Genomic DNA, 27,325 nt, shown 5'->3' with positions numbered 1-27,325 from the left:
TCTTTCTTTAGTGACTGGCGAGCCAAATCTCCAATGAAATGAGCAGTCCAATGAGCAGTCATTTCTCTTTTAAAAACAGAGAAACGAAGGAAAAAATAACCTAAGCAAAATGTCTTTCCTACAAAGATAATGCGGGCTGTTTTTTGCTTGGTCATTTCTCAAGGCAGAGTTTGGGTAATGCAGGTAACAGTCCCTTGTTACAAGATGGCAATTCCTAGCTGCAGAAAGGATCTAAAGAAGTCATCTTCTGTGTAGGAGGACCGGCTCCTTTCTCCTCCATTCACTGTTCCCCTTTGAGCCACTCATTGTACAGGGATTGAGGCAGGCCCACAGAAGCATCCTCAAGTATTTTGCTTCTCTTTTTTCCCATTTAGTTATGTAACATTACCTTATGGTTTATTTGTGTGTCACTGTGAAGAGCTCTGTACACACATCTCGTGTGTTCAGAGTGCTGCAGATCCATAAGGTGTAATTACTGCCAGGAGAAATGAAGCCACATGAAGCACATTCTCAAGGCAAATTTCGACAGGGTGAATAATTATCCCTTGGCTTTAATAGGTGCTTTCCAGGAAGTCTGTTCTGCAAATTGGCAGTGTGTATGTCATCCCTATAAAAGGTGTGAAGGAAATGCTAATGTTTGGTGTGAAAAGTGCCACTGATACTATTTCAGATAATTCTCACATTATCCATCGTTAAATTCAGCGGCGCATCATGGAAAACGGACGTGCTTTTCAGTTCATGTGTACAAAAGGTCTGTCAGTGATAAATACTCTGCTTACAAATAGAAATAATCAACATATCTTTTAGAAAACAGCTGTTTCTCACGTGTCTGGCCCATTGTCTGTGTGACCTTGTCATTTATGTGTCCCGTTACCTGTGCAGCGAGCTTTCCTAAAGCAGTTTTAGATTTTGGGCTATGTTTCTATAATGTCATACAAAGTTATAAACGAAAGTTGTTACTTGTAGGTTTGATGAATTTGATGAGGCAATTGATGAGGCAATTGAAGATGACATCAAGGAAGCTGATGGAGGAGGTATGTCTGTGATGTTTGCTTTTCATTCCGATGGTGGTACAAAGATTGAGACCAGATGTCCTTTGGTGTGGCAGGCAGCAAATAGAGTCCTCTCCCTTACACTGTATAATTTACAGTTCTTACTATTGCACCTTCAGAAAAACACATACTAAATAATTTCCCTTGGAAATGGCCACGCCAAGCTGCCAGAAGATGACAAAAAGCATCTGGTGTTGATAGTTAAATTCAGCTCGTGCATGGTTTAATATATGAATACAATGAATAACCGTGACAGGACAGTTTTTAAGATTAATTTTGAATTTTAGAGTGGGGTGGCAGCTAGCACCACTGACATCTGACACCTGTAAATACTGGGTTCAGAAACTGGGCCACATTTGGACCCTTTGAAGATTGCATCTTGAAAGTGTTAATCAGATCTGTGAGCGTGTCTCAGTTGTACGTGAATGAAGTGCAGTTACAATCGTTGCTGCTTGGTAAGGCACGACAGGGACCAAAAGAGATCTTCCAAAGGACTTGAGACTGATGGATCTGTGCTTCTGCACCACCTTAGCTTGTGTGGAGAGAACTGCTGTGAAACTTAATCCCTTTCTTGGTATGGCTTCTGGCATCTCTAGACAGACAGCAGTTTTCATAAGGCCAGCGGGTGTACGCAGACAATCTGAAACTCAGCTGTCTGTGGGTGTGTTATACAAGACATTAATAAATACAACTTAAATCTCAGCAGTAAAACCAGTTTTTCTTAAAGGCCACTTATTGGCCAAGCAGCAGCTTAAATGCTTCCAAAACTCCCAAAAAGAGTATGAAGGCCTCAGGAAGAAGAGGTATTTTCTGATATCTTCCCTACTCAGAAAACACCAACGCTGGGGGATGATGTGCTTTGTGGTTCAGTAGCAGAATGCCAACATTTACCTTCTGTCTTCTATATTGACCTCAGTGTTTCCCAGGGACCACAGCCAGGGCTGTGTCTGTCAGGAATGAGACTCCAAACAATTATTCTGTTATAGAAAATAATCTGAAGCCATAGGCCTGGAAGAAAGATACGAGCAAAATTCAACCAAAAATAAACCTGTTCTTATTTTCGTCTTTCTATCACTGAATTCAGGCATTGGCAGAGGCAAAGACATGTCTAATATCACAGGTCATCGTGGAAAAGACATTTCCACAATCCTAGAAGAAGAAAGGAAAGAAAACAAGCGACCCCAAAGGGCAGCTGCAGCACGGCGCAAGAAACGACGGCGACTGAACGACCTGGATAGTGACAGCAATCTGGACGAGGAAGAGAGCGAGGATGAGTTTAAGATCAGTGACGGGTAGGTCTCCAGTTTTGCTTCTCCCACGAGTCACTGGCTGCTGTGGGTTCCTGTGACTCTGCAGTGCCCTTAGGATGGTCATTAGGAGGACATTATCTGGAACACCGCTGCACGGTGCCAGCACAAGTACTCCTGGCTTAGATAAATACAGTTGTGCTGGAAGAAGTGTACTTCAAATCCATGCGCTGCAACCATCCAACGTCCATTTTAAGCAAAACTTACCCTTGACAGAGATGTAGCTAAAGTGAGGTGGGTTGTTCTTCTGAAAATATGTCCTTTATTTGTCCTGGGTGCCATTTATCAATCAGGAAAGTAAAATCTGTCCATTTCCCCAGCGTACAAAACTTGAATGTGGGTTCTGGAATCAGCTCTTCTTTGGCTGCGTTCAAACCTTATCTTTTAGAAAGCAGAGACTTACACTGTAGAAAACGAATGTGTGTCACGGGAAGCTTTGGAGGCTGAAGGAATATTGCTTTGGCTCAGTGAAATTAATTTTTCCTTGGAATTTCTTATCTTTCAGACTGGGAAATACCTAATGTTAAAAAAAATAATAATACTTTTAGATTTTCCTCACATAGTTGAGCTTTTAAAGCTTTACACCAGTGGAACAGTCAGTGTACTGAGTTTATGGGTAATCTGAACGATGCAGATGGAAACATCTCCTGACCTTTGCTTTTCACATATGACCACGTCAAGGAACTTCCAGTGGCACGCTGGATAGTCAAGCAGAATGTGCTGAAAATGTCCCATCTGCGATTGGAGCTTTCATTTCCACCCACTGTTCTGATCTGTTGTGTAATGTCATGCATTGTAAAGCTATCTTCCAAGAGAGGACAGAATCTCCATGTCAGTGATGGCCGTTTGCTCGCTCTGGATTTGTAGTGCACATCATTTCTGTAAGATCCGTGCAGTTTTGTTGGGTGCCTGCTTTGCATCTGTTACTTGCTCACCAAGTGGGGGTGACGGTTTCGATCCTTTGTTTCAGATCTCTCTGTTTGTGGTCTCTCTTTGAACAGATCTCAGGATGAGTTTGTTATATCAGAGGAAAACCTGGACGAAAGTGAAGATGACCCACCATCAAACGAAGACAGCGACTCCGAGTTCTGCGCCCGCATATCCAGGCGACACCTCTCCAGGCCCATGAGGCAAAGCAGGCGGCTACGAAGGAAAACAGTCAAGAAAAAATACTCTGAAGATGATGAAGATGAAGATTCCGAGGACAACTCAAGCAGAGAATCTGGTGAGCATAAGTGGTCTTTTAAACGTATGGAGCAGTTTGTGCTGGAGAGAGGAAGAGTGGAAGTCTCAGTTTCCTGCCACACTAGTGGTTTTGGTTCCCTTGGTGAAGTGTATGTCATCTTTGTTTCTTGCTGTGAAGCTGTTTGCTGCTTGTTCTGCTGTGAGTGTTGAAGGAAGCTACTAAGTGCATTTAAAGTAAGTCTGTATTTAAATGCATGCTCCTGTTACGCTGCGTCCTTTGTGGACCATTTCAGCTCTCCCATAACTGTCTGTTTAGAACATGACTGCACAGAATACAAAGGATGGAGGCAAAAATATTCTTCATATGTACTTAAAGACCCACTGAATAACTTCGAAAAAGCTTCTTCTGAAAGAAATATTTTCCCTCACCTTGTGTGGAAAACTTGATTCCTTCTGCTGCAGTCAACTTTTCAGTTGTACAGAGCGTGTATTTCACATGCAGACAGTGATCATGTTGCAGTTGGTTGATTTGAGGTGCTGGCATTCCCAAAGGAGAGTTAATGCATGGACAGATGAAGATAGCCACATGCACCTGCAGTTGTTGCTGTCTTCCTGTGCTGAATGCACCACTGCACTAAATGTCAGCAGTTAGTAATGAAGATCTTTGCAGAAGCTAGAGGATCCAAAGAGTTTGGCCATCTACTCTGTAATTCCTACGAGCAAATCTGTTTCTTTGTGAACACGTATCTGAGAGAAGATCATTCTGTACCATCAGAAGCATCCTGTTTAAAAAAAGAGCAGGAAGAGGAAGCACTGAATGCAGCACAGTGGTGGTTGGTAGAGCCTTGCCCCACCAGTTCCAACATAATTCCATAGTTGTCTAACTGCACATTCCTAACTGCTTTTTCTTTACCCCTGTTACCATCCTCAGGATCCTGCCTGAGCTCTGTTTTGAGCTAAGGAAGTAATGTTCCCTGTGAAGTGGCTTTGCTTTCAGACTCCAGAGAAGGGAGATCTTTTTTGAAGGCAGTGTTTCATTGCCTTGCTGTGACCCTTTCTGTAATATTTTAGGAGGTAAAGAGGATTGCTGCTTTGATCTGTCGCTCGTGTCAGTAACTGTAGAACAGTTTGGGTTGCATACAGAAATGCACTGTGCTCTCAGGATGATTGCTCTGGCATGGCTCAGTGGAAAAGCAGCAGAAGTTGACTCAGAGCTGATGCTAACTGTTGAAAATGTAAACACGTTCAGTTCTTAAAGCCACTAGCTGTGGCAGTCCAGGGCAGAACTGAGGATGGTGGTGAGTTTCTTCTCCATAGTTTCCGTTGTAAGCCATCTTTAAAAGCTGGATTTGTTGTAAATGATTCAGTACTCCAACGTCAGGTGTTCCCCGGATTCTCCTTGTTTCTCTGTTTCTATTCATCTACCTGTTCTGAGAATTACTTAAGCAGAGTGCAATGTATTTCAGTTGGAAAAAAAAACCACAGAAGGGGCTTTCCAGTGGAAGTGGTAACTTGTTATGTCATCAACTGTCAGGAACTGTAGAGGAAACATCTTTGGCACCGTAGGGAGCAAAAACACGGGAAGAAAACCTGCTCTGAGGGAGACTGATGGAGAAAGATTTGTGAGGAGGTGTTTTAAAAGTAAACAATTCTCTGCTGGCAGTGAAAGGGGAACTGATGAGTGAGCCTGGGACAGGTCGGGCTACTGAGGCCTTCCTCTGCTGGAAACGTGTGCCCTGTTTTCTCAGTGCTGGTCTAAAGCTTACCTGAATAGTGCAGTTTTGTCTGAATGGAATAACAGACACGGCTGTTTTCTTCTGTACAGAGAGTGGTGATTACACAGATTATAGTGACGACGATTACCTGGAAACCAGGAGGAGAAGATCAAGAAGGAATCAGAAGAGGCAAGTTAACTACAAGGAGGATTCAGAAAGCGATGGCTCTCAGAAGAGTGTCCGATACGGGAAGGAGTTAAGAAGAGTTCATAAACGCAGGCTCTCCACTTCAGATAGCGAAGGTAAAATACACAGTCTGGTTTGCAGGAGCTGCTGTGTGTCTGCATTAACCGAAGGAGAAAACTGTGTGTACCTCAGAGATGCCCAGAGAATTTATTTTCTACAATTACGTTTCTCAGAAACTGATTCCTTGTGAAATGTGGCAATGAGTGGTGGCATTTCAGAACTATAATTAATATCAGTTTTGCCACTTCTCAGTGAATAGGCCACAGAGTCTTCTCCATGAATGTTTAAAGGTTCTTTTTTGCCCTCTGGTGCCCTGACTGTGTTTGTGTAGGGAGATATGCCACCTGACATCCCTCGTGGTCGTTCAGCCTTTTCCAGTCCCTCTGCAGTCTCCTGTTTGAAGGTGCTGCAATAAGTGTGGGTGTGTATGATACAGAATACCTGCTCAGAGTAGTTTCAGTCACTTCATGAGCCACCAGTGTGTGTTTAGATACAAAATGAGCTTGTACGAACACAGCCACCGCCTTTGGGCCCTTTGAGTTCTGCTGCCCAGCTCATGACAACAGTCCGCGTGGCACTGAGGCGTGCTGAGCATTACAGGCTGCTGCAGGTGCCAGGGCTCCTCAGAAAAACTGCCGTGCAGATTGAGCACCCCTGATGTGTAGGTAAGTTTTGGGAGTGCTGGCCTGAGCCTGTGGAGTGTTACAGGATCCTCCTCCACGAAGGGAAACGAGTCTGTAATGCAACCGTATGGGATCTTGACGACTTGATCTTACTCTTCAATGTGCAGTCTGTGCTCAGAAATAGGATATATAGGCTGCCTGCTCACGATCTGCTGTATGGTGGCTGACTTTTTTTTTTGCTGCCTGCACATGTGACTTTAAACAATGCCTGATTGATGGTGTCTTTTGTACATGGAAACCCATTTCCTCAGGTGGTTTTGGTACTGGCTTTTTGCATACTGAACCCAACGCCATTTGGTACCTTCCAGTAGTTTCCCACGGTTTTAATGTGTTAGAAAGTATGTAACAGTTAATGGAAATGTAATTGCATTGAAAATACTGGAACTCTGGCAGATTCTCAAGCAACCTGAACCTACAGTGATAATACCTTTAAAAATGACAATTTGCATGCATTTCTAATGGAAATTGCAAGGAGAAAGCTAATGGTGTTTGATTTTTCAGTCCGTCTTTTCTCACCTAAGCCAGTTTGCAAGGAAAAGGCCTTCCACCGAGGGGCAGCAGCCTTCCAGCCACGTTCAAACAGTGTTCACGTGCTTTGAAAGAATGGATTCCTGTAGAGTTTAGAGGGGGGAAGATAATGTGGTTGTATGCATGTGAATACCTATTCTGAAGGTAGCGCAGCCATTATTCCATAGAAGCATAGAATATTCCAAGTTGGAAGAGACCCATGAGGGTCCTTGAGTCCATCTCCTGGCTCCACAAAGGGCCCTCAGTTTCAGGAAGGGTGTGAAGTTGTGTTGTTCCTGATGTAATTAGCACTTCTGACTCCTAGCAGAGGCCTCCAGAGCCTCCGGTAATGCTCAGGCTGAGAGCAGATTTGCTGGACTTTGCTTTTGAGCAGTTTCTTTAGAATGTGAGAAGTATGCAAGCGTTCTGACGTGGTTGGGGGTCTGAGGAAGGAGACTGAAACGTGTGTGCTGAGAGACAGAGTGTGAAACGTGAAAAAGTAGGAGTGTGGCTGTTTTGCATGCGCTCAGATTTGCTAACGGCTTTAAGTCTGCTGCTTATTCCAGAGAGCTTCGCATCCAAGAACTCCGAAGATGACGATTCCACAAAGGAGTCGAAGCGATTGATTCGAAAACGTCGGCGAAGTACGGACGACTACTCCGAGGAAGAGGAAGATGAAGAGAGGCCTGTCCGCAAACGGCTCAATCGAATCGAAACAGACGACGAAGACAACTGCGAAAATGCCAACGATGAGGCAGAGAACCCTGCCAGTAAGCTGCCAGCACCGCAGGCCCCTCAAGACAACACCAAGAAGCACTGCTATCGGATAGAAAGTGATGATGAAGATGACTTTGATAACGTAGGAAAAGTAGAGAGCCCTTTGGACTACAGCTTGGTGGACTTGCCTTCCACCAACGGACAGAGCCCAGGTAAAACCATTGAGAACTTGATTGGCAAACCGAGTGAGAAGACCCAGGCCCCCAAGGACAGCGCAGCCAGTGCCAGCCTGGCGCCCAACGGGACGGGGAGCGGGCAGGAAGCGGTAGGGCCAGAGGAAGATGAAGATGAACTTTTGAGAGTGACTGACCTTGTTGATTACGTCTGTAACAGTGAACAGTTATAAGACTTCCGTTTTTGTGCTAATTTATTCCACGGTAGCTCATACCAGCGGGCCAGTTATTAAAAGCTGTTTTATTTTTCCTAGAAAATTCTCCACTACAGTATCACTTTTTAGAAGCAAGAATTTCACCAGTCCTGCAGTCTTTCTGTGAAGTGACCAGTTTTGAACTTTGAAGAAGAATTGCTGTAAATTCCCTCTCTTACCCCTCCCCTCCTTTCTCCTTCCAAGTCCATGGTCCTGGGTAATTTCACTCACAAAAACCTTATCACAACAAGAGATTTGTATATTTTTGGCTTTATATTTCCTGAGTGCATACAAATTTGTGGAAATGGGTGGCCTAAGAAAGCATTCCAAATCAGTCAGGGCCCAAACCGGAACTTGGGGTGGGTTTGGCTCAAGGGGTGGGCGGGGTGCAGAAGCACTTGTGCTTTAGCTTTTTCATATGAGATATATATTATATTTAAATGTTCACAACTTAGATTACAACTTAACAGACAGTCTCAAATTTAACGTCTGTACTGTCGCATTTTGTGAGTTGTAGGTTAACATGCCATAGCTCATTAGTAATCACCTTCATGGAAGCAGTTTGATTTTAATACTGGAGGCAAACAGAATTACTTTGAGGCCAAGAAGGTACCATAAACAAGAACTCTACTATCCATTATGACTTGCAGACTTTCCTAATAAACATCCTTCAAAGTGTTTGTACAGTAAAGTGTACTGTAATGAAGTTTTTGACAGTTGAAACATGCTAGCGATGAGTTGATAAAGCTATCTCACGAGCAGTTCATCAGATGGTCTTCTGTGCACGGTGTCTAGTGGGAGGACGCATTGATGTGAAGTTGGTCTGTGAACGGGATGGCATCTTGACGTGCTGCAGACTTGTACAGACACAGGAATCCTGCAGCAGCTGTCTGGCCGCGTGGGTTTCACCTTCTGTTGGAGTGTTCTGAACTGAACGCGTCTGTGCAAACCGCTCTGACCACAGAATCACGGCGCACCAAAGGATGGAGGGATTTTCCAATAAACCGTGGCTGCTCCATTCATGTCCTGAGTATCTACTTCAAATTGAAGTAAACAAATGGAACAGTTTTCCTTTTGGAGGTTTTCTGTTTGGGGTTTGTGTGTGTTTTTGTTTCGGTTTTACTTATCTGCCTGGATGTATTAGCAGGTTTTGAATGTAGTGTTGGCCGTTGGCCGTTAGAATTTTCTTAAAATATGTTTTAATAATCGTCACGTGACCAAACTGATTTCAAGTAGGCAGTATTTCTGAGAAAACACTCAACTCTGAGACATCTCATCAGCTTTGAAGTGGGCCTGAAGTGAAACGTGCTTTCATTTGAAAAGAAAAAAAAAATAACCCCAAACAAATGCGGGCATGTAAGAAAGCACGGAGCTGAAGTTTGCTCTGTGCAGCCTTGAGTTTTCTCTTTGTTCAGAATTGAGATGCAGGCCAAGCATTTGTACATGGTGTAGCACACAGACGGCTGAAAAAGATCTGCCAAATGATGAAATCCCAAAAGGTCACATCTGTTCCTCCTTTTGCTCTGAGATTTGGATGTTTGACTGGTGTTGATGTCCATTGCCGGCAATGGATGCACCAAAACTGCTGCTGCCACTGAGGAGTGAGTTATCCTCTCCTGCCCCACCTGATTCCCTTCCATTATATTGTATTTACTAGTCAGTCATGAAGCACTTCTGTTTTCTTCTACTAAAACCGGCGTTAGGCCTTTACTAAATACCTCTCTAGAAAACTTAGATCCACAAATACCTACTTGTGTCCTGGACAGTCTTGGTTTTGTTTCCCCACCTCTCTCTCCATGAGTTCTATCAGAACCACTCCGTGTCTGTTACTGCATTGGGTTCTAGCAGTGCACATCTAAAACTAGAATCGTCAGAGCTGCAAGAGAGAGAGAACTCGTTCGTTATCTGCCGTGCTAAGCAAGTTTGTGATTAAATCACACTCTTAATGAGAATTGAATGCCATTAAAAATTAAATATCTCTCCACAGGTTTTATCTCTCTGCAGGTTTTAAGTCAGGGTAGTGAAAAGCCACAGAGGTCTAGAACGTTCTGAAAAGAGTATGTAGCATTTTAGCTACTGCAATGTTTTTCTTTGCCTAGGTGATGCATAAATGTAGTGCTTCTACATTTCTAATATACTCGTGTTTTAAAACAAGCGAGGACATATGGCTTCCACGTTCTAATGTTAATAATAGCTGAGCATTTTAAATATTTGCAGTGCAAACTGTCTTGATTCCCATGCAGCAGCACTGTGCAACCAGCGACTTCCCGTTTGTTTTGGCAGTGCCATCATCTTTTTTGCTGCCAGATGGAGCCTTTTCTGATCTGACCGGCGCCGTAGCAAACGTTCTTGCTTGCAGTCAGCCCCAAATGTTGGGTACGTAGTGGGTGAGTCATTGACAATGTAGGAAAATACAAAGCAGTTAAAATAGTGAATATACCAACTGGGAAGAAATTGAGCACTGTGTTCGGGAGTGATGTAGGAGACCAAAAAGCAGAAGTGGAGCATTGAATTTTATGTCAAGAGCGTCAAGTTTTACCAGTGTAGACAGACAGGTTGTTACTTTCTCTTGGTCAGTTTTACAGAACAGTCCTTCCATGTTTTAAGCAGTCGCCTGTGATAGCTGGGATGGCTTTGTCCCCTCATGACCCCGAGGTCCTGTTAGACCAGGGGGAATACTGTGCAAGGAAAATCTGTCTAGGTGTCGTACAGAGCTTAGCACTTTATAACTTCCACCTTCTCTCCTGTCTGAGGCCTCAGTGAGGTGGGAAATGTAAATCTGTTTGGGAAGATGTTTTCAGACACGAGGCCGACCGGCAGCCACGCAGGGCTCGTGCTGCTGTGTTCCATGTATGTGATCCCAGAGTGGAAATGTCCTCCAGGTGTTATGGCCGTAGCAGCTGGTGCTCTTCTGTACTCACCATGAGATCAGAAGTCATGCGTCAGACTGCTCATCTTCAGGTGTGGCTTTGGGCTAACAGAAGTTCAGGGCGTGTGAGAAACAGAATACAGTTGGCCAGGGGTTTGTCACACAATGGACTGAATGGCAGAAGAAGGAGCACCTCGTGGCTGAGCACTGAGGGAGTTCATTTGGAGATCTCCCGTTTGTTGCACACAGGTTGTTACCAAAAGCTGTTGTCTTTTTTAACTGCAGATCCTCCGGAGTATAAGTGACCAGGAAGAAGGTGAATTGATTTCTGTGGGCTGTGTGAGTCGTAAACACTGGAGAAGGGGAGGAACTATAAGCTCAGTTGGGGAATGGATGTTTTCAGGTGCCGCAGAGACAAAGGATGGGACGTAATGTGCAAAGTATGGACATTGAGCTAAGAAATGCAGTGCGTGAATCCAACCAGAAGGGTGGGGGAATGAAGAAGGCAAAATTTCATTGCAGTTGCTGTCCTCTGGTTATTGAATCTTCTAAACCTTCATTTAAAAATGGAAAGCAACATCACCGAGCTACCAAAAAAAAAAAAAAAATCCTTATGTTGAAGGCTTGTAGTAAGACAAGTACTGAACAACAAACTCTCTGAGCTGTTGGACAGTTTGACTTCATAAATGTTAACTTAGGTTATGAAATTACTGTGCCTTCCTTTTTCGTTTGATGAAAGGATTGTTCTGTTCTAATGGCACGTGAGAGAAACATGCTTTTTCTCTAAATTGCCCATTCATAAGTATGTCACCTTGAGATTTCTGTGGATTACAGTGTCTCAGTTAATCTTGCGGCAGTGGGAGCTGATGAAACTTTCAGTTGAGTTGTCTCACTGCGTATTTTCACCAACATTTTCTTTGTTTTTTAAGTGAAAAGCGAGGGGTTTTGGTGATAAGGGATTCATATCATCCAGCTCAAAATGGCAACACGTAGGCCTGGAGAATTGGACTCGGTATGTGTGCAGTGACTGCTATCCACTGGTTTGTGTTAAGCATCCAGCGCGCACCCTAGATGTGTACTTACATTTTCTTTCAGTTCATTGGGTATATATAATCTTTCTGTGTATAAATACATGTAAAAATACCAAATATCTTCAAATGGAAACTACCTGGAAAAAAAAATCTGTCGAATATGGTGTGGAAAACTCAGCAATTCATGCAGAAAGAGCACAGTTCTGCAACTCCAGTGTTTAAAGCATCTGTGAGCATTCAGGACTGCTGTCTGAAATGAGGATGTGCGGGATGAAGCCCACGTTTCCTGGGATCTTCCTTTTCTTCCTCCCCATTCTAGAATACGTGGGGTAGGACTGTATCACTTAAAATGTCAGGAGATGGAAAATGAAAAATCCAACAGAAACAGTACTTGCTCTTCATCCAGCGTATCCTGAAGTAATCAGAATTCTCTTTGAACGTTTTTTAACGCTTTAGAGTTGGGGACCTCACGAAACACTCTGGCTTCAGAAATACTTAACACCTGAAGCTGGACGGGCAGCAGTCGGGGTACTGGGGATTACTGGTCACTTCTGGAAATGTGCATCACTTACCAAGCTCTTATTTTAGGTTAGGTGTAACTCACTGAGACAGTTCCGGACGGTGAAAGCGTGTGCTTGGGAGTTGTTTATCCCGATGCTTCGGAATGATTTAACTTATTTTGTATATTGCAGATGATGTATATTGCTTAGTATGACACTTACTTAAAAAAAAAAAGTGTACAGCTTCTGGGAGAAAGAATAGGACACTCTAAGTAGATAGTAAGTTTTTATAATTGAGGATGCAGCGTAAAGGCTCCGGCTATAACTGCGATTAAAGCAAGTCCTACAGCTCGGGTTTCTGACTATCATTTGTAAATGCTGGCACCCCACGCCTGAGCTTGAGATCAGGACAGGGGATGATATAGCAGTTAGAGGGCACGTGCTTAATGAAGGCAGGTGTGTCTGCAAATGCTACATATAACCCCAAAGGTTACTAAGGAAAACTGAAGGATGGAGTTGCTCTGTTCTTTCAGTTGGTTTACTTCGTGCACTTCGCAGCACTTTGTGTATAGTCAGTCTCACTGGTTCCCCAGGTGCAGACCGAGTCGGTTTCTCCTGCTGCTGGAATGCTCTTTCCACTAACAGGAGATGGGGAATGGGTGGAGGGAAGCGGTATGGAAAAATGTGGATGCAAGCCCATGCAGTTTGCAAGACAGGTCTCGGACAGGCCTAAAAACTGCTTCTGATTTGACCCATAACGACTGCATTTCAAATGGAAGGTCTCTGTGTAAGAGAGTCGTCGCGACACCCTCCTTTTCTCATCGTGATCTTCAGAGCAACAGGAAAAGCTGTTTGCGGTCTCTTTCCTTGAGGGAGCGGTCCCACCAGCACAGCACGGACATGGAGAAGATCAGGATCAGTCCGCAGAGTACTGTGACAATGTTGGCCTCTGGGGATGTTGGTTTGGGTCCGCGCAGGTTCCTTTGTTCCTCTTATGTCCCACACAACTAAACTGATTAGTGATACTTAGATTAGTCTGTCAGAACTTGACTTAAATGATCCTAAGGGGATAAAGTCCTTCTACTAAAACATAAGATAGGCCTCGTTACCAGTGCACCATTTGTTAGTTAAAAGTCCTTAATAGATACTAATCTGCTACTCAAGTTAGTGGTAGAAAAGGAAATCAAACCATGCAGCTGTATACCTTGTTTAGTTTTCCATTTCATACTTATTATATGGACTCTGAAATCTTGTACAGTATCTTATTCCTATGCTATATTCATTAAAATGGTACTCCTCCCCCTAACCTGCATTAGAACAGTTTGTTTTCACGCCGGTCAGGTCGCTAGCTGCTAGCCCTGCTTCATAGATTCACAGCAGCCATGAGATGGCATTAACTTTGTCAGTATGGTTCTCAAACAGGCGCAGAGTTTTAGGCAGACAAACACTGGGTGGATTTGCCAGGAATGGCTGTCGTTCAATTTCTGTGACAATTAGATCAAAACTGCCAGATAGGTTAAAATCTGAGATGTACTTACACGAAATGCAGTCTTGTCTTACTCCTGTGTGCTGTTGGTGTGTTCACAAGGAAATGTGGAGTTCCTTAACATCGGCCTTGTTCACAGTTGGCCTCGTTTTTCTTTCCTTTCTCTACAAGTCCCACGAGCCGAGCTCTTTGCAGAGCTTAACCCGTGCATTTCGGAGCCCTGAACCTTGATTTTCGATCTCTTCCATCATGACTTGCTACGATATCAAAGGGAAAGGACCGAGGGGACACACACAGTGTGTTTGGGAGGTGGGGAGAGAGATGCTGAGAAAACTGGAATTGTTGTCGTTGCACATATGTTGGGCGGTGCTTTCACCGTCCTTCCCCCCCCTCACCAGAAATACCACGTGCACGTGAAACGCGATGCATTGAAACTTTTTAAAATGGAAGTCATGCTGGCCTCAGTGCTGAAAGGGTTAACTGCAGTTTAATGACAGCTGATGTTTTTAGATTTGCAGTACACAACTGTTTAAATACTGTATTCCTTGTAAATGAAGTAAAAAAAAAAAATGTTAAGGCTGGTGCCAATATTTTTGTTAATGAATTGTTCAGCGTTGTCTCACTACAGTCTGGTCAGAACTCTTTGTGTATAAGCTGGGCCTGAAGCCATTTTATAGCTTGTAGGCCTAATTGTGTAACTTTTCTTTCATAATGTTTTTTGTTATAATATCTACTGTCATTTCTTTCATATAAATATGACATGTAAATTGTCATAATAAAAAAAAAATTGAAATAACTTGATGTACAAAGTATAATGTGTATCGAAGTGAGGAGTGCTTTTTAATGATGATCACCCGTGGCCACCCAGGAGGGATTTCTTTCGATGTACTCACCGAGAAATGGCGGCAGTGTTTCTCCAGCAGTGGCTCAGTGCCCACCATGGGGATGGAGAATTCGTGTTCGGTGTTGGTTTTGTTAAAATCGAGTTTCCCTCTCCTTGTCCAGCTCTGACTGACAACGAGGAAGATGTGATGGAATTATTTTTGCCGCTGTAATGGTTTTTAATGTATCCTCTCTCTATTTTTATATCTTGACTTCAGAGTGATGTTGTAGTCAGCGGACAAAAACCAGCAGCGTGGATGGAGTTCAGCGTTCACTTGAGACTACAACGTGCATTTCATTTGCCAGGGGAGTGGCGTAATTACAGAAGTGCAGTGGTGAATTCTTGCAGGTGAGGGCCCATCTGCCACATAGCAGTGCTTCTTGGCACAGCCACTTGCAGCCCACAGTCCCCAGCTCGGCTTTGTAAGCAGACGTCCCTGAGGTTTCCACGTGATACTAGGAAGAGGAGCTAGGTTCCTTTATTTAGATTAAATGTATGTGGGCAGAGAAGCTCCAAAAATGTAGATGTTCTGACGCTTGGCTGTTGCAATAAACACTGATAACACTGTACAACTTAACAGGAGAAAATCGGAGAGAAGCGTGATCTGGGAGAAGTGTGATTTCTCTCAGCGTTAAGCGTGGAAGCCTGATGATCCCTTTCCCTGGTTACAGCCAGGCTACTGTACGTCCCAGTAGTGACGAGAGCTCCATCCTCTTCACTGAAACGAAATGCCAACATTTGCTTTTTCAGCGGGCTGAGTGTGCTGACTGAAGTGTGACCACCCCGCAGCAGGCAGTGCCGTGCAGGTAGTGAAGAGAATCAAGCATGGTGAGCCCCGTGCGCTGTCTTAAGATGGCTCTTCTCCACCCTGGGTGGGTGCTGGCTGATCCCTCCTGGCTCTGAACATGTCTGGATCCCTCTTGGACATCCGGCGTTCACTCATCAGCGTGGGGGTGAATCTGAAGTTGCCTTTTTAAGCTCTTACAGCTGAGGAAAAGAGCTTTCAAATGGTGCCGTTCTGCTTTGTCTGTGAACTTAAAGGGATGTCTGCCTACCCATGCTTGAACCCCATAAGATTCAGGACTTGGTACCGTCCTACGAAGCAGCTGCATCTTGTAAACCAGAATGTGGCTTTTTCCTCCTGGCCTCAAAAGCAACCTGCCAACCTAGGCTTAAACCACCTGTCCTCTTCTGGAAGGGTGGTCTGTGACACACAAAACACTCACATTCATGTGTAAGAGTAGAAACCAACCCTACCACTCCATCACATTCAACAATCAAGAAAGATTAACGTAAAACCATCAGAAGGAGCTGTGACCATTTCCAGCCTGCTGCAGAAGCTCTACAGAGTCCCCATGGCAGATGAGGACTATCAAGTCAGGGAACGAGGGATGCATGAGCAGAAATGCTGATTTCCAGCCACCAAATGTGATGAACGAGGATTTCACATACCTGCACCTCTTCCACCAGCTGCTGCTGTCTGGTCTGCACTTGGGGACAAACTACCGTTTTGTTTCAAGGTGAGCACTTCCATATTGTCTCAGTATGACACACTTCGAAGATGGTTGAGAAGCTTCAGCTTCCTCATTACTTACTGCCTCAATTCTCATAGGGTTTAAATATCACTTCATTACGGGAGTTACTTCAATTTCTGTCAAGGCTGTTATTTGTATGAAGAGCTCAATGGACAGGAGTGTCAGAGCACTCAGGAAGAACCATAAGTGTTCTCATTATCCCCGGCTTCTTCACACATTTTCTTCCTTCAGCTGCTGCTATCCCAAATTATGACCACTAAAGGCCAGAGAAGGAAAAGCGTTCAGTATTTTGATGGAAAAGTTTGTCAGCATTCAAGAGGCGTTTGGATAACGCCCTCACTAAGATGCTCCAACTTCTGATTAGCCATGAAGTGGTCGGGCAGGCGGACTAGATGATCTCTGAAGGTCCCTTCCAAATTAACACCTCTTCCCCTTTCCTTCCTTCCTTCCCCTCTTTCTCTCTCTCTCTCCTTCCTTCCTTCCCCTCTTCTCCTTCTTTCTCCCTCCTGTCCTTCCTTCCCTCTTCTCTTTCTTTCTCCTTCCTTCCTTCCTCTCCTCTTTCTTCTCTCCTTCCCCTCTTTTTTTCTCTCCTCCCTTCCCTTCCCTTCCCTTCCCTTCCCTTCCCTTCCCTTCCCTTCCCTTCCCTTCCCTTCCCTTCCCTTCCCTTCCCTTCCCTTCCCTTCCCTTCCCTTCCCTTCCCTTCCCCTCCCCTTCCCTCCCCTCTTCCCTTCTCCTCTGCTTCCCCCCCTTTCCCTTCCCCTCCTCTCCTCTATTCCCTTCCCCTCTTCTCCTCTCTCCTTCCTTCCTCTCCCCTCCTCTCCTCTTCCCCTTTTCTCTCCCCTCCCTTCCCTTCTCAGGATAGAGACTTTCTGTTAATAATTTTGCGAGCCGATTGGTCTGAATAACTTTCTGAACTTAATGACACGGAAGGGAAGGTCAGAACACTGACAGCGGTTCCGAGGGTCAGAGCTCGGAACCACCCCCACAGCCCTCGTTCCCTTCCCGCCTTCCCTTCCCGCCCTCGGCCGCAAGATGGCGGCGCTGACGCACAGTCCTCCCGGGCCATAGAGGAGAATCCAGAGCGGCCGACAGCGCGGGCACTTCCGCTTCCGGCGGCGGAAGAAGGAGGAGGAGGAGGAGGCGGCGGTGGCTGCGCCATGAGTTTTCTGAAGCGGTTCCCGCCGCCGGCTGATGGCGTCCGCCACCGGCAGCCCGACACGGAAGCGGTGCTGGCGGGACGCAGCCTGGGCGCCGGCACGCTCTACATTGCCGAGAGGTGCGCGGGGCGGTGTTCCCGTCATTGCGCGCGCGTTGCGTGACGCGCTGCGGGAGACGTTGCCGAGGCAGCGCCTGAGCCCTTCGCTCGGCGCTTTTGGGGTCGCGGAGGGGACGGTTCGGTCGGAAACCTTTCGCGCAGAGCGCTGAGGCCGTGGCACCGCTGCCCGTAGGAGCAGTGCGTGTCCGTGGCCCTTCCGGCCCGAACCGTTCTGTGATTCCCTTTGTAACTCGAAGCTCGAGGAGCCCGCTTGCTCGTTAAGGCGCGATGGTTTTCTTTGCTCCTTGAGAAGTACTCTGATACGTTTCTGCAGTAGGTAAGTGCTGTTAGAACAGAGCTGCGGTGTGAAGCACGCACTGAGGAAGGAAATGTCACGAAGCTTTCAGGCTGAGGTGCTCCGGGAGTGGTTAGTGTTACTGGAGGAGTTTGGAGCCCCTGGGACTCAGTGGTGCTGCTCTGTCCCTGCTGGGGGGGATTGGTCCTGAATCCCAATACTTATTTGGCTGAGATACAGTGGTTCCTGTTTGTGCAGTGTCTGCTCCTGATGGGTACGATGCGCAGTTTCCTCCTAACTTGATTTCAGTGGATGTCAGCGAGGTCTGCATCTTGCAGGCAGCCAACAGATGATGGACCCAGATGGTTTGGGGGTACCTGTGATCCATGAAATCACAGAGCTGCATCAGAGTCAGGGGGTGAGGAAAAGGCTTTGTCCCAGAGGGTGGTGGGCATGGCCCCCAGAGCTCAGGGAGTGCTGGGACGCCGCTCTCAGTGTTTTTTGTGAGGAGCAGTCCATGGCCTTTTCGTTGGATTTGTCCTTAATTTTTGCTGCTCAGTATTTCTGTTCGCTCCCATAGAACCACAGAATATGAGGAGCTGGAAGGGGCCCTCGGGGATTGCTTAGCACAACCCCTGGCTTCATGCAGCACCACCCAAAATCCAAACACAATGTCTGAGAGCAGTGCCTAAATACTCCCTGAGCATTTGAGGAAAGACATTGAGAACGTTTGGCCGTTTGAGCAGTAAATGATGCTCTGAAATCTCTAGTTATCTTTAGGATGATGGAGGTCTACAGAGAGTAGGAAGTGAAAAGGCAGGGAGAGAAATTCAATCTTGCATCCAAATGGGATGAAGCCGAGATGTTCATAAAGTGCTCACATTCACGTTCTGTAAGAAAAGTTGACTGTTCCCTTCAGCTTGAAGTTGTGCTGTAGCAAGCTCGTGCTAAGACGGTTCCAGCACCATGGGTTAGATGAGAGCAAAGCCTTGCCCAGAATTAAGCATTCTTTGGGTTTGGTGTGCTTTCTGACAGGTGCGAACTAGGTAGTTTTATTCCTCTATTGGTTTCTAAACTTTTTTTTTTCCCTTTTTTCTTTACCCCCTTTTTAGCCGCCTGTCATGGCTGGAAAATTCTGGAGTTGGCTTCTCCTTGGATTATCCCACCATAAGCTTACATGCTGTCTCCAGGGACCTGAATGCATACCCCTGGGAGCACCTGTATGTCATGGTGAACGCCAGGTTTGAAGGTAAGCCCCACGTGCTGCCTGGGATTCCTACCCACATGGACAATCCCTTCCTCAGAAAGGGAAGGAATTTTGGTTTTTAAAACTTAAAACGCTTAACTCAAATGATATCTTTTCTTTTTCATCTCCCTGAAGGACACTTATTTGAGTTGAAGTTTTACCCTTGCTTATGGTCAGTCTGTATTCTTCGGTATTGCAGCATGTGAATGGTAGACAGTAGTTCACGTTGTGGAGCTTAATAGATCTTCACAGCATTCCCATTAGATAACCTCGTATAGTTAACAGAATAAATGAGTCCAGATAATGTTGTAGTCAGAAAATGAAGAGCTGAATGTAGCAGCAGCAGCAGCAAGCTGAGCCTGTGGAGGTCACTTCCAAAGGGGTTGGGTGGCTTCCTTGGACGCCCCATTGTTTGGGGTTGCAGGCTGGCAGCTTCTTGGCTCCTTCCCGTTCCTCGTGTTGCCAGTTCTGTATGCAATAAAAGCCACTCTTTGTGGAACAGCCTTACTGTATTCCTCTTTTCCTGTAGAAAGTAACCATGCAGTTCAGAAGCTGTCAGTTCAGCGTCCCCAGCCACAAAGGGACGAGCTGTGAGCCCTATTCTGTGTGGATTTTGTTCATACGGAAATTGGAGCACCGTGTTGTTGCTCAGTTCCTCAAGCGTGTGGTGCACAGAAGTCAGGAAGCAAGGCTTTACCCGCAGCTGTGAGGAGACTTTCTGCTTCTCCTCCTTGCTGATTTACTAAGAACATGAGGAACTGAGTATGGCCCTCTGTGGATGTCAGTCCTCTGTGAGAGGCCGGAGTGGAATCTGGCTGATCTCACAGCAGCAGGGCAGGTTTAGAAATTGAATGATTGTATACATATCTCAACCACGCAGCAGGTAAGCAGTAAGGATTGTGGATTGAACCAAAAGTTGTCCTGAAGTACGTGAGAACATCACATGAATGCTGTGGAAAACTTGGCTCCTTGAATTGAAAACAGAGTTCTTGTGTGCACTGCAAGATCTTCAAGGTGCTGCGAGAGGACCTTTTGTGCCCGCAGTGCGGATGGGAGTGGGTTTGTTTGTCACAGGTTGTGTCCACGTTTCTGATTGAAGTGGCTTTTTCTGGACAACATAAACATGTTTCTCTTAAATCTGAATTTCCTAAAGAGGAGGAGACCAAAGAGGCTCCCATGGCTGAAGGGGAGGAGGAAGACAGCGATGACGATGTCGAACCAATTGCGGAATTCAGATTCATACCAAGTGACAAATCAGCCTGTAAGTGACGGGGGAGGTGTGTTGCACTTCATGTGTACACTTCAGTGTCTCGTTAGTGTTTAATTAGGAACATGCTAATGTCCGGGTGCTGCCCCGTCCTGTGGGGAGCTTCCTGTTGTTGGATCCAAGTTTTAGTATTATTGACGTATTAGACACTGCAAGGGATCCTGAGGTGGGTAACCACGGACAGAGTTGTTGCTGTTGCCTCTGCTGAACTATATCATTAGTGACGTGATGGAAGAGTGCTGTTGCAGGCATGGAGCACCAGGCTGGATCTAGGAAGCCTGATTTTTCTCTGGCCTGGCTGCTGCTCGTTGGATGATGCTGAGTATGAGCTCAGTGGCAGTTCTGTTGAAGAAATAGTATCGCTCATTCCAGAATTTCTTGCTGCTTCCTGTGGGTGTTAATGGAGAAATAAAGGAGGTTTATCTCTAAACCTCTGCAACTCCTGGCTGCCTTGATGTGTTTCTGGTACTGCTCCCTCTGGTATCCCTGTGTTTTCAGAATCAGGTCGTGTCTGTACAGACCTGGAGAGCTGCTTGTAAGTCACCGGCTGTGACTTCAAACTTCATAACCTTAAATTGTGCCCTAATGTCAGAGTAGACTTCGGATTTTCAACCCATGCACATAGAGGAGCTATCAAAAAGCAGTTTAAGAAGCTGCTTCTGACAGCATAATAGCTGAAATTGGTGCTCCCCAGCTGAGAAGTGCTGGCCCTACCAAGCACTCATGCTTCGGAGCAGCTGACTGAAAGCTCTGGAAGCTAACTGCTGTTGTGTCTCTCTTTTGGGCCGCTTGCTGAGGTGATTCTGTTTTGCTCGTACAGTGGAAGCCATGTTTTCAGCAATGTGTGAATGCCAAGCTCTGCACCCAGACCCAGAAGATGAGGATTCAGACAACGACTACGAAGGCGACGAGTATGACGTCGAGGCCCGTGGTTCGTACGAGCTGTTTCTTTCCAAATACCTTGGATACCTGGAACAACTTCTGTGGTATCTGAATGTTTTCTCTTAAGCTGTTCCTTGTATGTTACTCATCTTGCCTAAGCATTTCTTATGCAACAGGCACAGTACAAAACGTAGAAATCCACAAAAAAATCTGTGGCCTGTTGCTGCAATTCAGCAACAGATATTCTGGTTCTCATGAGCTGTTTGCAGCACAAGTGTCCTTTGTCCTATTGAACCAGTGAGAAACAAACCCTTGTCCTACAGAGCTGGAACAAGGAGACATCCCGACCTTCTACACGTACGAGGAAGGACTGTCACATCTAACAGCAGAAGGTCAGGCCACTCTGGAGAGGTTAGAGGGCATGCTGGCCCAGTCTGTCAGCAGTCAGTACAACATGGCCGGGGTGAGAACAGAAGACTCCATAAGGGAGTTTGAAGGTAAGACACTTTTTTTTTCTTGCTAAAGAATACATGAGAGTGGTGGTTCTCCAGTCTGGCGTCCATGAACATAAGGACTGAGCCATTTCTGGGCTGCTGGGTGATGGCAAACTGCGCTGGATGTGTCAGTGGTTTTCTTGTTCACAACCATGGGTTATAGAAATGGCAGTGGTCCTGCATGCAGCATGTTGTTTGTTACAGATTGAGGGCAGAACATCCCTGGGTGCCATTTTTTCTGCATGGAGGAATTCAGTGACCGTGGAGGTGCCATCAGTCCTTTTGTGGAACTGATGCCCACATTTGTTTGGTGCCAGTGGTTGTAGTTTTGAGTGAGCTCTGAAGGTGTTCATCAGAGATTTTTGATGGAGCTCTGCTCTTCCTGCACTTCATCCTTGGCAGTTGGTCACAAGTGTGTGTGCTGCCAGAAAGCCATGGTGTGAATGAGGCGTGCTCTGAAGCAAAGGATATTTTACTGTGGTGAGGGAGGTCTAAGGAAAGCCTGGCAAAGAGACATGAGTTGATGATCTGATTGGAACTCAGTTCATTCCATTTGAAAATTTGCAGGTAATGTATTTATATCAACTGAAAGTGGTGTTGCAAACACAGATTGATGATTTTTTTTGTCAATCTTAAACCTATTCCTAAACCCCCTTATCAGACAGGAAAGCACAGCTGTGTATTCCTCACTGTTTGGAGCTAAAGCATCGAAATGCAAACAGCTATTTGCCACCACTTGAGTAAACCCTGCATGGCACTGTCCCCTGCTTTCACTTGACAGTATTAATAATGCACTGAAAACGGTAAAATAGTGCATGAAAATTAAAGAGAAGTGAACAGTGGTAATCATGTCATTTATCTTAGAGCCATCTGGCTCAGTTTGATTAGCCATCCTGACCTTACTTGCTGTAGTACTGATTCTGGGTTTTCTGTGCTTGTTATTACCCCCTGGGCTGCTCAGTTCCACCGTAACATGGGGCACTGGTGCCTTTTTTTGGCTTGCTGCTTGATGAGGGCGCTTTCTGCCCTCTTTCTGCTTGAGCCTAACTAAAGCTGTACAAAGGAATTGTATTTGTAACACAGATGGTTAATTGAGCACCTCAGTGTCTCCTTAGGCCACTTTCTGAAGTTCAACCAAAGCATTTTCTGCTGTGATCGTCTCTTGTCAGCAGAGGGCACCCACTCTCTCGTGCATGACAACAGCCTCTGTCTGGTCTGCGGTGTTGTGTAGTGTTGGCTGTTGTGTGTTGTTTTTCCAGATGGGATGGAGGTGGACATTGCACCGACAGTGGCAGGGCAGTTTGAAGATGCAGAAGTTGATCACTGAGGAGCACGTATGCTGCTGTAAGTTCTTTTGCTTCTGACAGCAAAGCTTTTCAGTCCTGCAGAGCCTTCCTTCTCTAATCTGTAATGAAAGTGACTGCAGGAAATGCCCTGTGATAGCAGAAGGATGGTAATTTAGAGGAGGAAGAGGTGGCTGTAGTTGTTGTAGTTATGGGAGAAAGATGCTCACTGGTCTGTCACATAGGTGTCCAAAACTGCCTGTATAAACTGTCACCCTGTGTGGGCATGTGTGTCTGGAAGATAGGTCAGCTCTTCAGTAGGTGTTTTTTTTTTCATCTTGAATGTTTTTGGATGCTGATATATGAATTTTGGATTAGTGTTGGGAAGTTACTGCCCTCAGTACCCATTGCTTCACCCTTAATGTGCAGGATTTCTCAGGGCTTTCAGGGGACCTGAATATTCCATAGCACTGCAAGTCCATCTCTTCTTTCTCTGTAAGTGGAGCAGGAACTGTTCCTGGTAGAGCAACCCAGCACCCTGCATGTCACCTAGTGCTGGGTGGGAGAGGAAAAGCAGCTCATCTGGGGTGCTGCAAGGCCCAGTGGGGCTGGGATCCCTCCTCTGCTTCAGCAGTGCCTGCTGGTGCATGGCAGCGCTCCACCTCTGAACTGTCCCACTTGAAATGCCAGAGAATGAACTTGTGGGGTGGAAGGCAAAAAGCCAGGGGGGAAGAGGAAAGGGGCAGAGGAGGAAAGGGCACAGATGGGAAGAAAGCTGAAGAACAACCAGTGAGAAGTGGTTAGAAGTAGTTAAGAGATTATAGTGGCGCTGAGGAAGAGGCTGCAGCCCCGGAGAAGGCTGTTGCAGAGAGAGACTGCCTCCATTTCCCTCCTCTGTTGCTTATTGTAATTTGTTGCTGGACTCCTGCAGTTCTGAAAGGCTCCAAGTACACACTTATCTCAGCCCCTGACGTTGGTCCTCATTTAGTAGTTAATTCTTCTGTGCAGGAGCTTTTCCAAATAAAATCTAGGTTCTGGTTGCCCTACCTCTGAGCAGTTGCCTTGTTTGATAAAGTACATGTTATGAAATTAAGGGAACTGTTCAGCTGTGGATGCTGTGACTGTTAGATACTGCATGGAAAGCTTGGCTCCAGCGGCTGTCTCTACGATTATTTCTGCTCGTGGTTTTTTCAAGCTAAAAATAAAAACAGCCATCTGTTAAAAAAAAAAAAATCAGGTCCGAGTGGTTGTTAAGCTGGTTGAAAGTGAAGCAGATTGCAGATTCTGGCTGGCAGCACAACCCTGAGGAGCCTGACTGCAGGTAGAAGCAGCGTGGGTTGTCTTCCAGCAGAGCACGGCACGCACTGTCACAGCCAGCTGAGGGCAGCAGAGCTCTCCTGCTGCTCACCCTGTGTGGTGCCTGGCTGCAGATCAGCACTGCCAGGGGTGGGTGGGCAGGGAGTTCTTTGGCTCGCTGCTATGCTGCTGTCCTCAGGGTGGAGCTGCTCGGTCCTTTCAGCTTCCTGAACTGCAGAACCAATGGCTGAGAGCATGCTGCTGGTGGTCCTTCAGAGCACAGTGTCCTTGTGGGGCGCTCCCGTGCGCGTCGCTGCTCGTTACCCAGATGAGATGTGGCAGGTGCCTGCAGGGGCAGGATGGCTGACGGGACATGGGCAGTGCTCATGGAACAAGCAGTGTTTTGTTGTGGCACCACGAGGGCTGCCTTCTTCTGTACCAAGTGATGCTGTGTGCTGCCAGGGCTCTAACCAAGCACAGGCACGCAGCAGCTGACCTCGAGTGCTCGCTGACCTGAGTTTAGATCTGCCCTCAAAGATGATGCCCAAAAATTAATGCATCAACGTGAAGTGCTGTCCTCCGTGGCTGTGACCCACTGATAGCTGCTGCCCTGCTGTATAACCTCTTCCTGTAATGCCAACTATTCGTGTCTTGTATCTTTCAGATTCTTCTTGTGGCACTTCCAGAATAAGCTGTAAAACTGAAGGCGTTGCAGTGACTGTGGGCAGTGAATCTCGAATGACCTCAGCTCAGACATCGAGGTCTATAAATGCTTTTATGTATGTTTAAAAAGGGTTTGACATTTGTGACCACTGTGGGGTTATTTAAAAAAGTAAATCAAAGCAAAACAAATGAATTCCCTCCCATCTAACACTTGAATGGGGCTGAACAGAGGTCATGTCAAAAAAGCCTTTGTAGGAATTCTGGGACTTCAGAAAGAAGAGGGTAAGTCAAACAGAACTGTAGTTTGTCCTAGAATTTTCCATATTTTTGTACCTTTCTTTGTTGAGTAACAGAGTGCAAATGTTACCGTGTATCACCAGAAGGAAATAAGGGCAGCCTTGAATTAAAAGCAAAGCTCAAGGCAGTGCCTCTCCAATAACTGGTTTTATTGGTTCGCTGCTGTCCCTCTGAATTCTCTGGGAGGAGAGCGTGGGTAGAAGAGATGGGATAAAATCTCGAGTCCTTCAGATGAGAGCTGTTCTGTCTTTGTATTAAATGTTAACAACATGGTTAAATAAACTAAGCTTTTTGTACCTCACAGTCAGCTGTGCGTTGCTGTTCTCAGTCCTTTGCTTCAGCAAGCTCCTGGCAACTCTGAAATCTGCACCCACTGACTTGTTAGCACTCTCTAAAAGAATAATTAGAAAGAAGTCAGTGAAGCCACTTCCAGTATTTACCCACATGTGAGAATCCAAGTGTCCAAACAGTGCCTCTGTCACAGCTGTGCCACATCCCAAAGTCAGGAACTCAGACTGCTGAGAGCTTCGTTCTGCTTCTGTCATTTCACTTCCCTCTGCTCAGTGATGCTTTTGTGATGGGGCAATGGCAGCAAAGTTGATTTATATTTTTTTAATTCCCTGATATTCAAATGGAAGTTTGATACTAAATGTTATCCGCTTTGATTTGAAGCTGACTACCTTGAAACATTTTTTTTTTTCAGTATAAGTTGATAAGTTTTCCTTCCCCATCCAGCATTCTTGGAGCATCACTCTGTGGTCCCATCCTGCCTGGCATGCTGGCTTTGCTTTGTGAAAATGACCACCAGTGGAATGTTTGCTACAGATATCAGTCAAACTGGTGATGAGTTAAAAGTGTACTGAACTATGGATGCTGCTGACAAACAGAAGTGTTTGGCACGTTCTGCAACAAGACATTCGTGAAACTCTGCAGTCAGCTCTGAGATTCAGAGCATTGAAAACACTGTGGGGAAAAAAACACACTGTAAGCTGTGAATTCTGAGTATGCTTGTGTTCCTGCACTGCACAGCTCTGCGTGTGGACAGGTAAAACCAGGATGTTGTTAAACAGAATTGTGCCAATATAAACGTGCTCAGGCTTTCCTCCTTCTGCAGTTGCTCCTACTTCTAATCTGGAGGAAAAAGGGTTCTGTAGACTTCAATACCTTGTGGTGTGTTACAGCACTGAAGGGATACCTTGAACTCTTGGCAGCATTGCTCCAGACTGCAGAGTCCAAGTAAGAAATGCTGGTTGAGGGTAAACAGTCGTGATCCTGTAGAGCCAGCGTGGACTGGCAGAGCTTTAAAGTCCTCAGTGCTGTTACACGCAACCTGTACTCTGTGCTTTGGGTTACAGCAGCACAAATGCCATCCACCACTTCCTACTGTTTGACCTGAAAGGGAAATGAAAGCTCTGCACAGTTAATGCTTAATTCTTTCTTTGCTGAGCCTGCCAGAGATGAGCCAAGTGCATGAAAGCAGCGAGGCCAAGCAGCTGACTGAGTTTCACAGAAGAAAAACTGCTGACTGAGAGAGACCACCATCAGCTTAGCTCTGGCTATGCTCAGAGTAACTGTTTGTTAACTGCCCGGATTTAAACAGCATGTAATTTCTTTGAAGCTATATGGCATGCCAAAATAATACACACATACAGCTCCGTCATCTTGGCGTTATGGACTTCGCCATCCTTCAAAACTACGTGGCAGCAGGGGCTCTCATCTGACATTTGGCTTCCTCTAAGTTTGTATAACTGCTTTCTCTTTTCCCTGCTCACTTATTTTTATAGAGTTTTATTTCTGAGACCTTTATCCTTTGGGCCTTATGGGCTCCAAGGACACACAGATGAATTCTTGATGTAAGGCTCATTTCCTCTTTTGTTCTCTGTTCTTTTCTGGCAGCCCCTCGTGGCTGCTGTGAATAACTGGATGAAGGGAATGGCTGAAGGATGGGGTGTCAGCAGGTTTGCTCTGCGTAGGGTGCGTGCTGTAAATCATCCTGCCAAGGGAAGTCACCTTTAGTGAGCCTACTCAAAGTGCTGCCAAACGATAACTCCACATTCCTATTCCTCTTCAGTGTATCAGCAGGTTTATGTTTTTAGCATTGCACTTCTTCTTAAATGACTGAATAGAGGGTTACAGATTAAGACTCTGTTCTAAGAAATGCACGCCCAAAGAGCTGATTGAATTTTGTAATATAATCTAAATGA

General features: G+C 45.7%; 2 protein-coding genes across 2 annotated transcripts in view; both read left to right on the top strand.

Annotated features, from left to right (window-relative positions):
* The window catches only part of RSF1 (remodeling and spacing factor 1), a 51,743-nt gene extending 42,837 nt beyond the window's left edge, over nt 1-8,906 (top strand). The window contains exons 12-16 of the mRNA XM_065729918.1: nt 967-1,034; nt 2,137-2,344; nt 3,361-3,584; nt 5,370-5,561; nt 7,262-8,906. Of these exons, the coding sequence (XP_065585990.1) occupies nt 967-1,034; nt 2,137-2,344; nt 3,361-3,584; nt 5,370-5,561; nt 7,262-7,818 (1,249 nt within the window). The 3' untranslated portion in view covers nt 7,819-8,906. The remainder of the gene's footprint in view (nt 1-966; nt 1,035-2,136; nt 2,345-3,360; nt 3,585-5,369; nt 5,562-7,261) is intronic.
* An 8,335-nt stretch (nt 8,907-17,241) lies between these two features.
* CLNS1A (chloride nucleotide-sensitive channel 1A) lies at nt 17,242-23,167 on the top strand. The gene is made up of 6 exons (XM_065730325.1): nt 17,242-17,419; nt 18,806-18,942; nt 20,093-20,200; nt 21,027-21,137; nt 21,412-21,585; nt 22,842-23,167. The coding sequence occupies exons 1-6, from the start codon at nt 17,301-17,303 to the stop codon at nt 22,907-22,909; spliced, it is 717 nt and encodes a 238-aa protein (XP_065586397.1). The 5' UTR covers nt 17,242-17,300; the 3' UTR covers nt 22,910-23,167.
* Nucleotides 23,168-27,325: the final 4,158 nt, after the last annotated feature.

The sequence above is a fragment of the Cyrtonyx montezumae genome, unplaced genomic scaffold (assembly GCF_038088225.1).
Source record: "Cyrtonyx montezumae isolate F1298 unplaced genomic scaffold, pur_monq_1.0 scaffold_12, whole genome shotgun sequence".
In the NCBI taxonomy this organism is placed as follows: domain Eukaryota; kingdom Metazoa; phylum Chordata; class Aves; order Galliformes; family Odontophoridae; genus Cyrtonyx; species Cyrtonyx montezumae.
The sequence above is the reverse complement of the archived record's forward strand: the minus strand, read 5'-3'. Positions and strand labels throughout refer to the sequence as shown.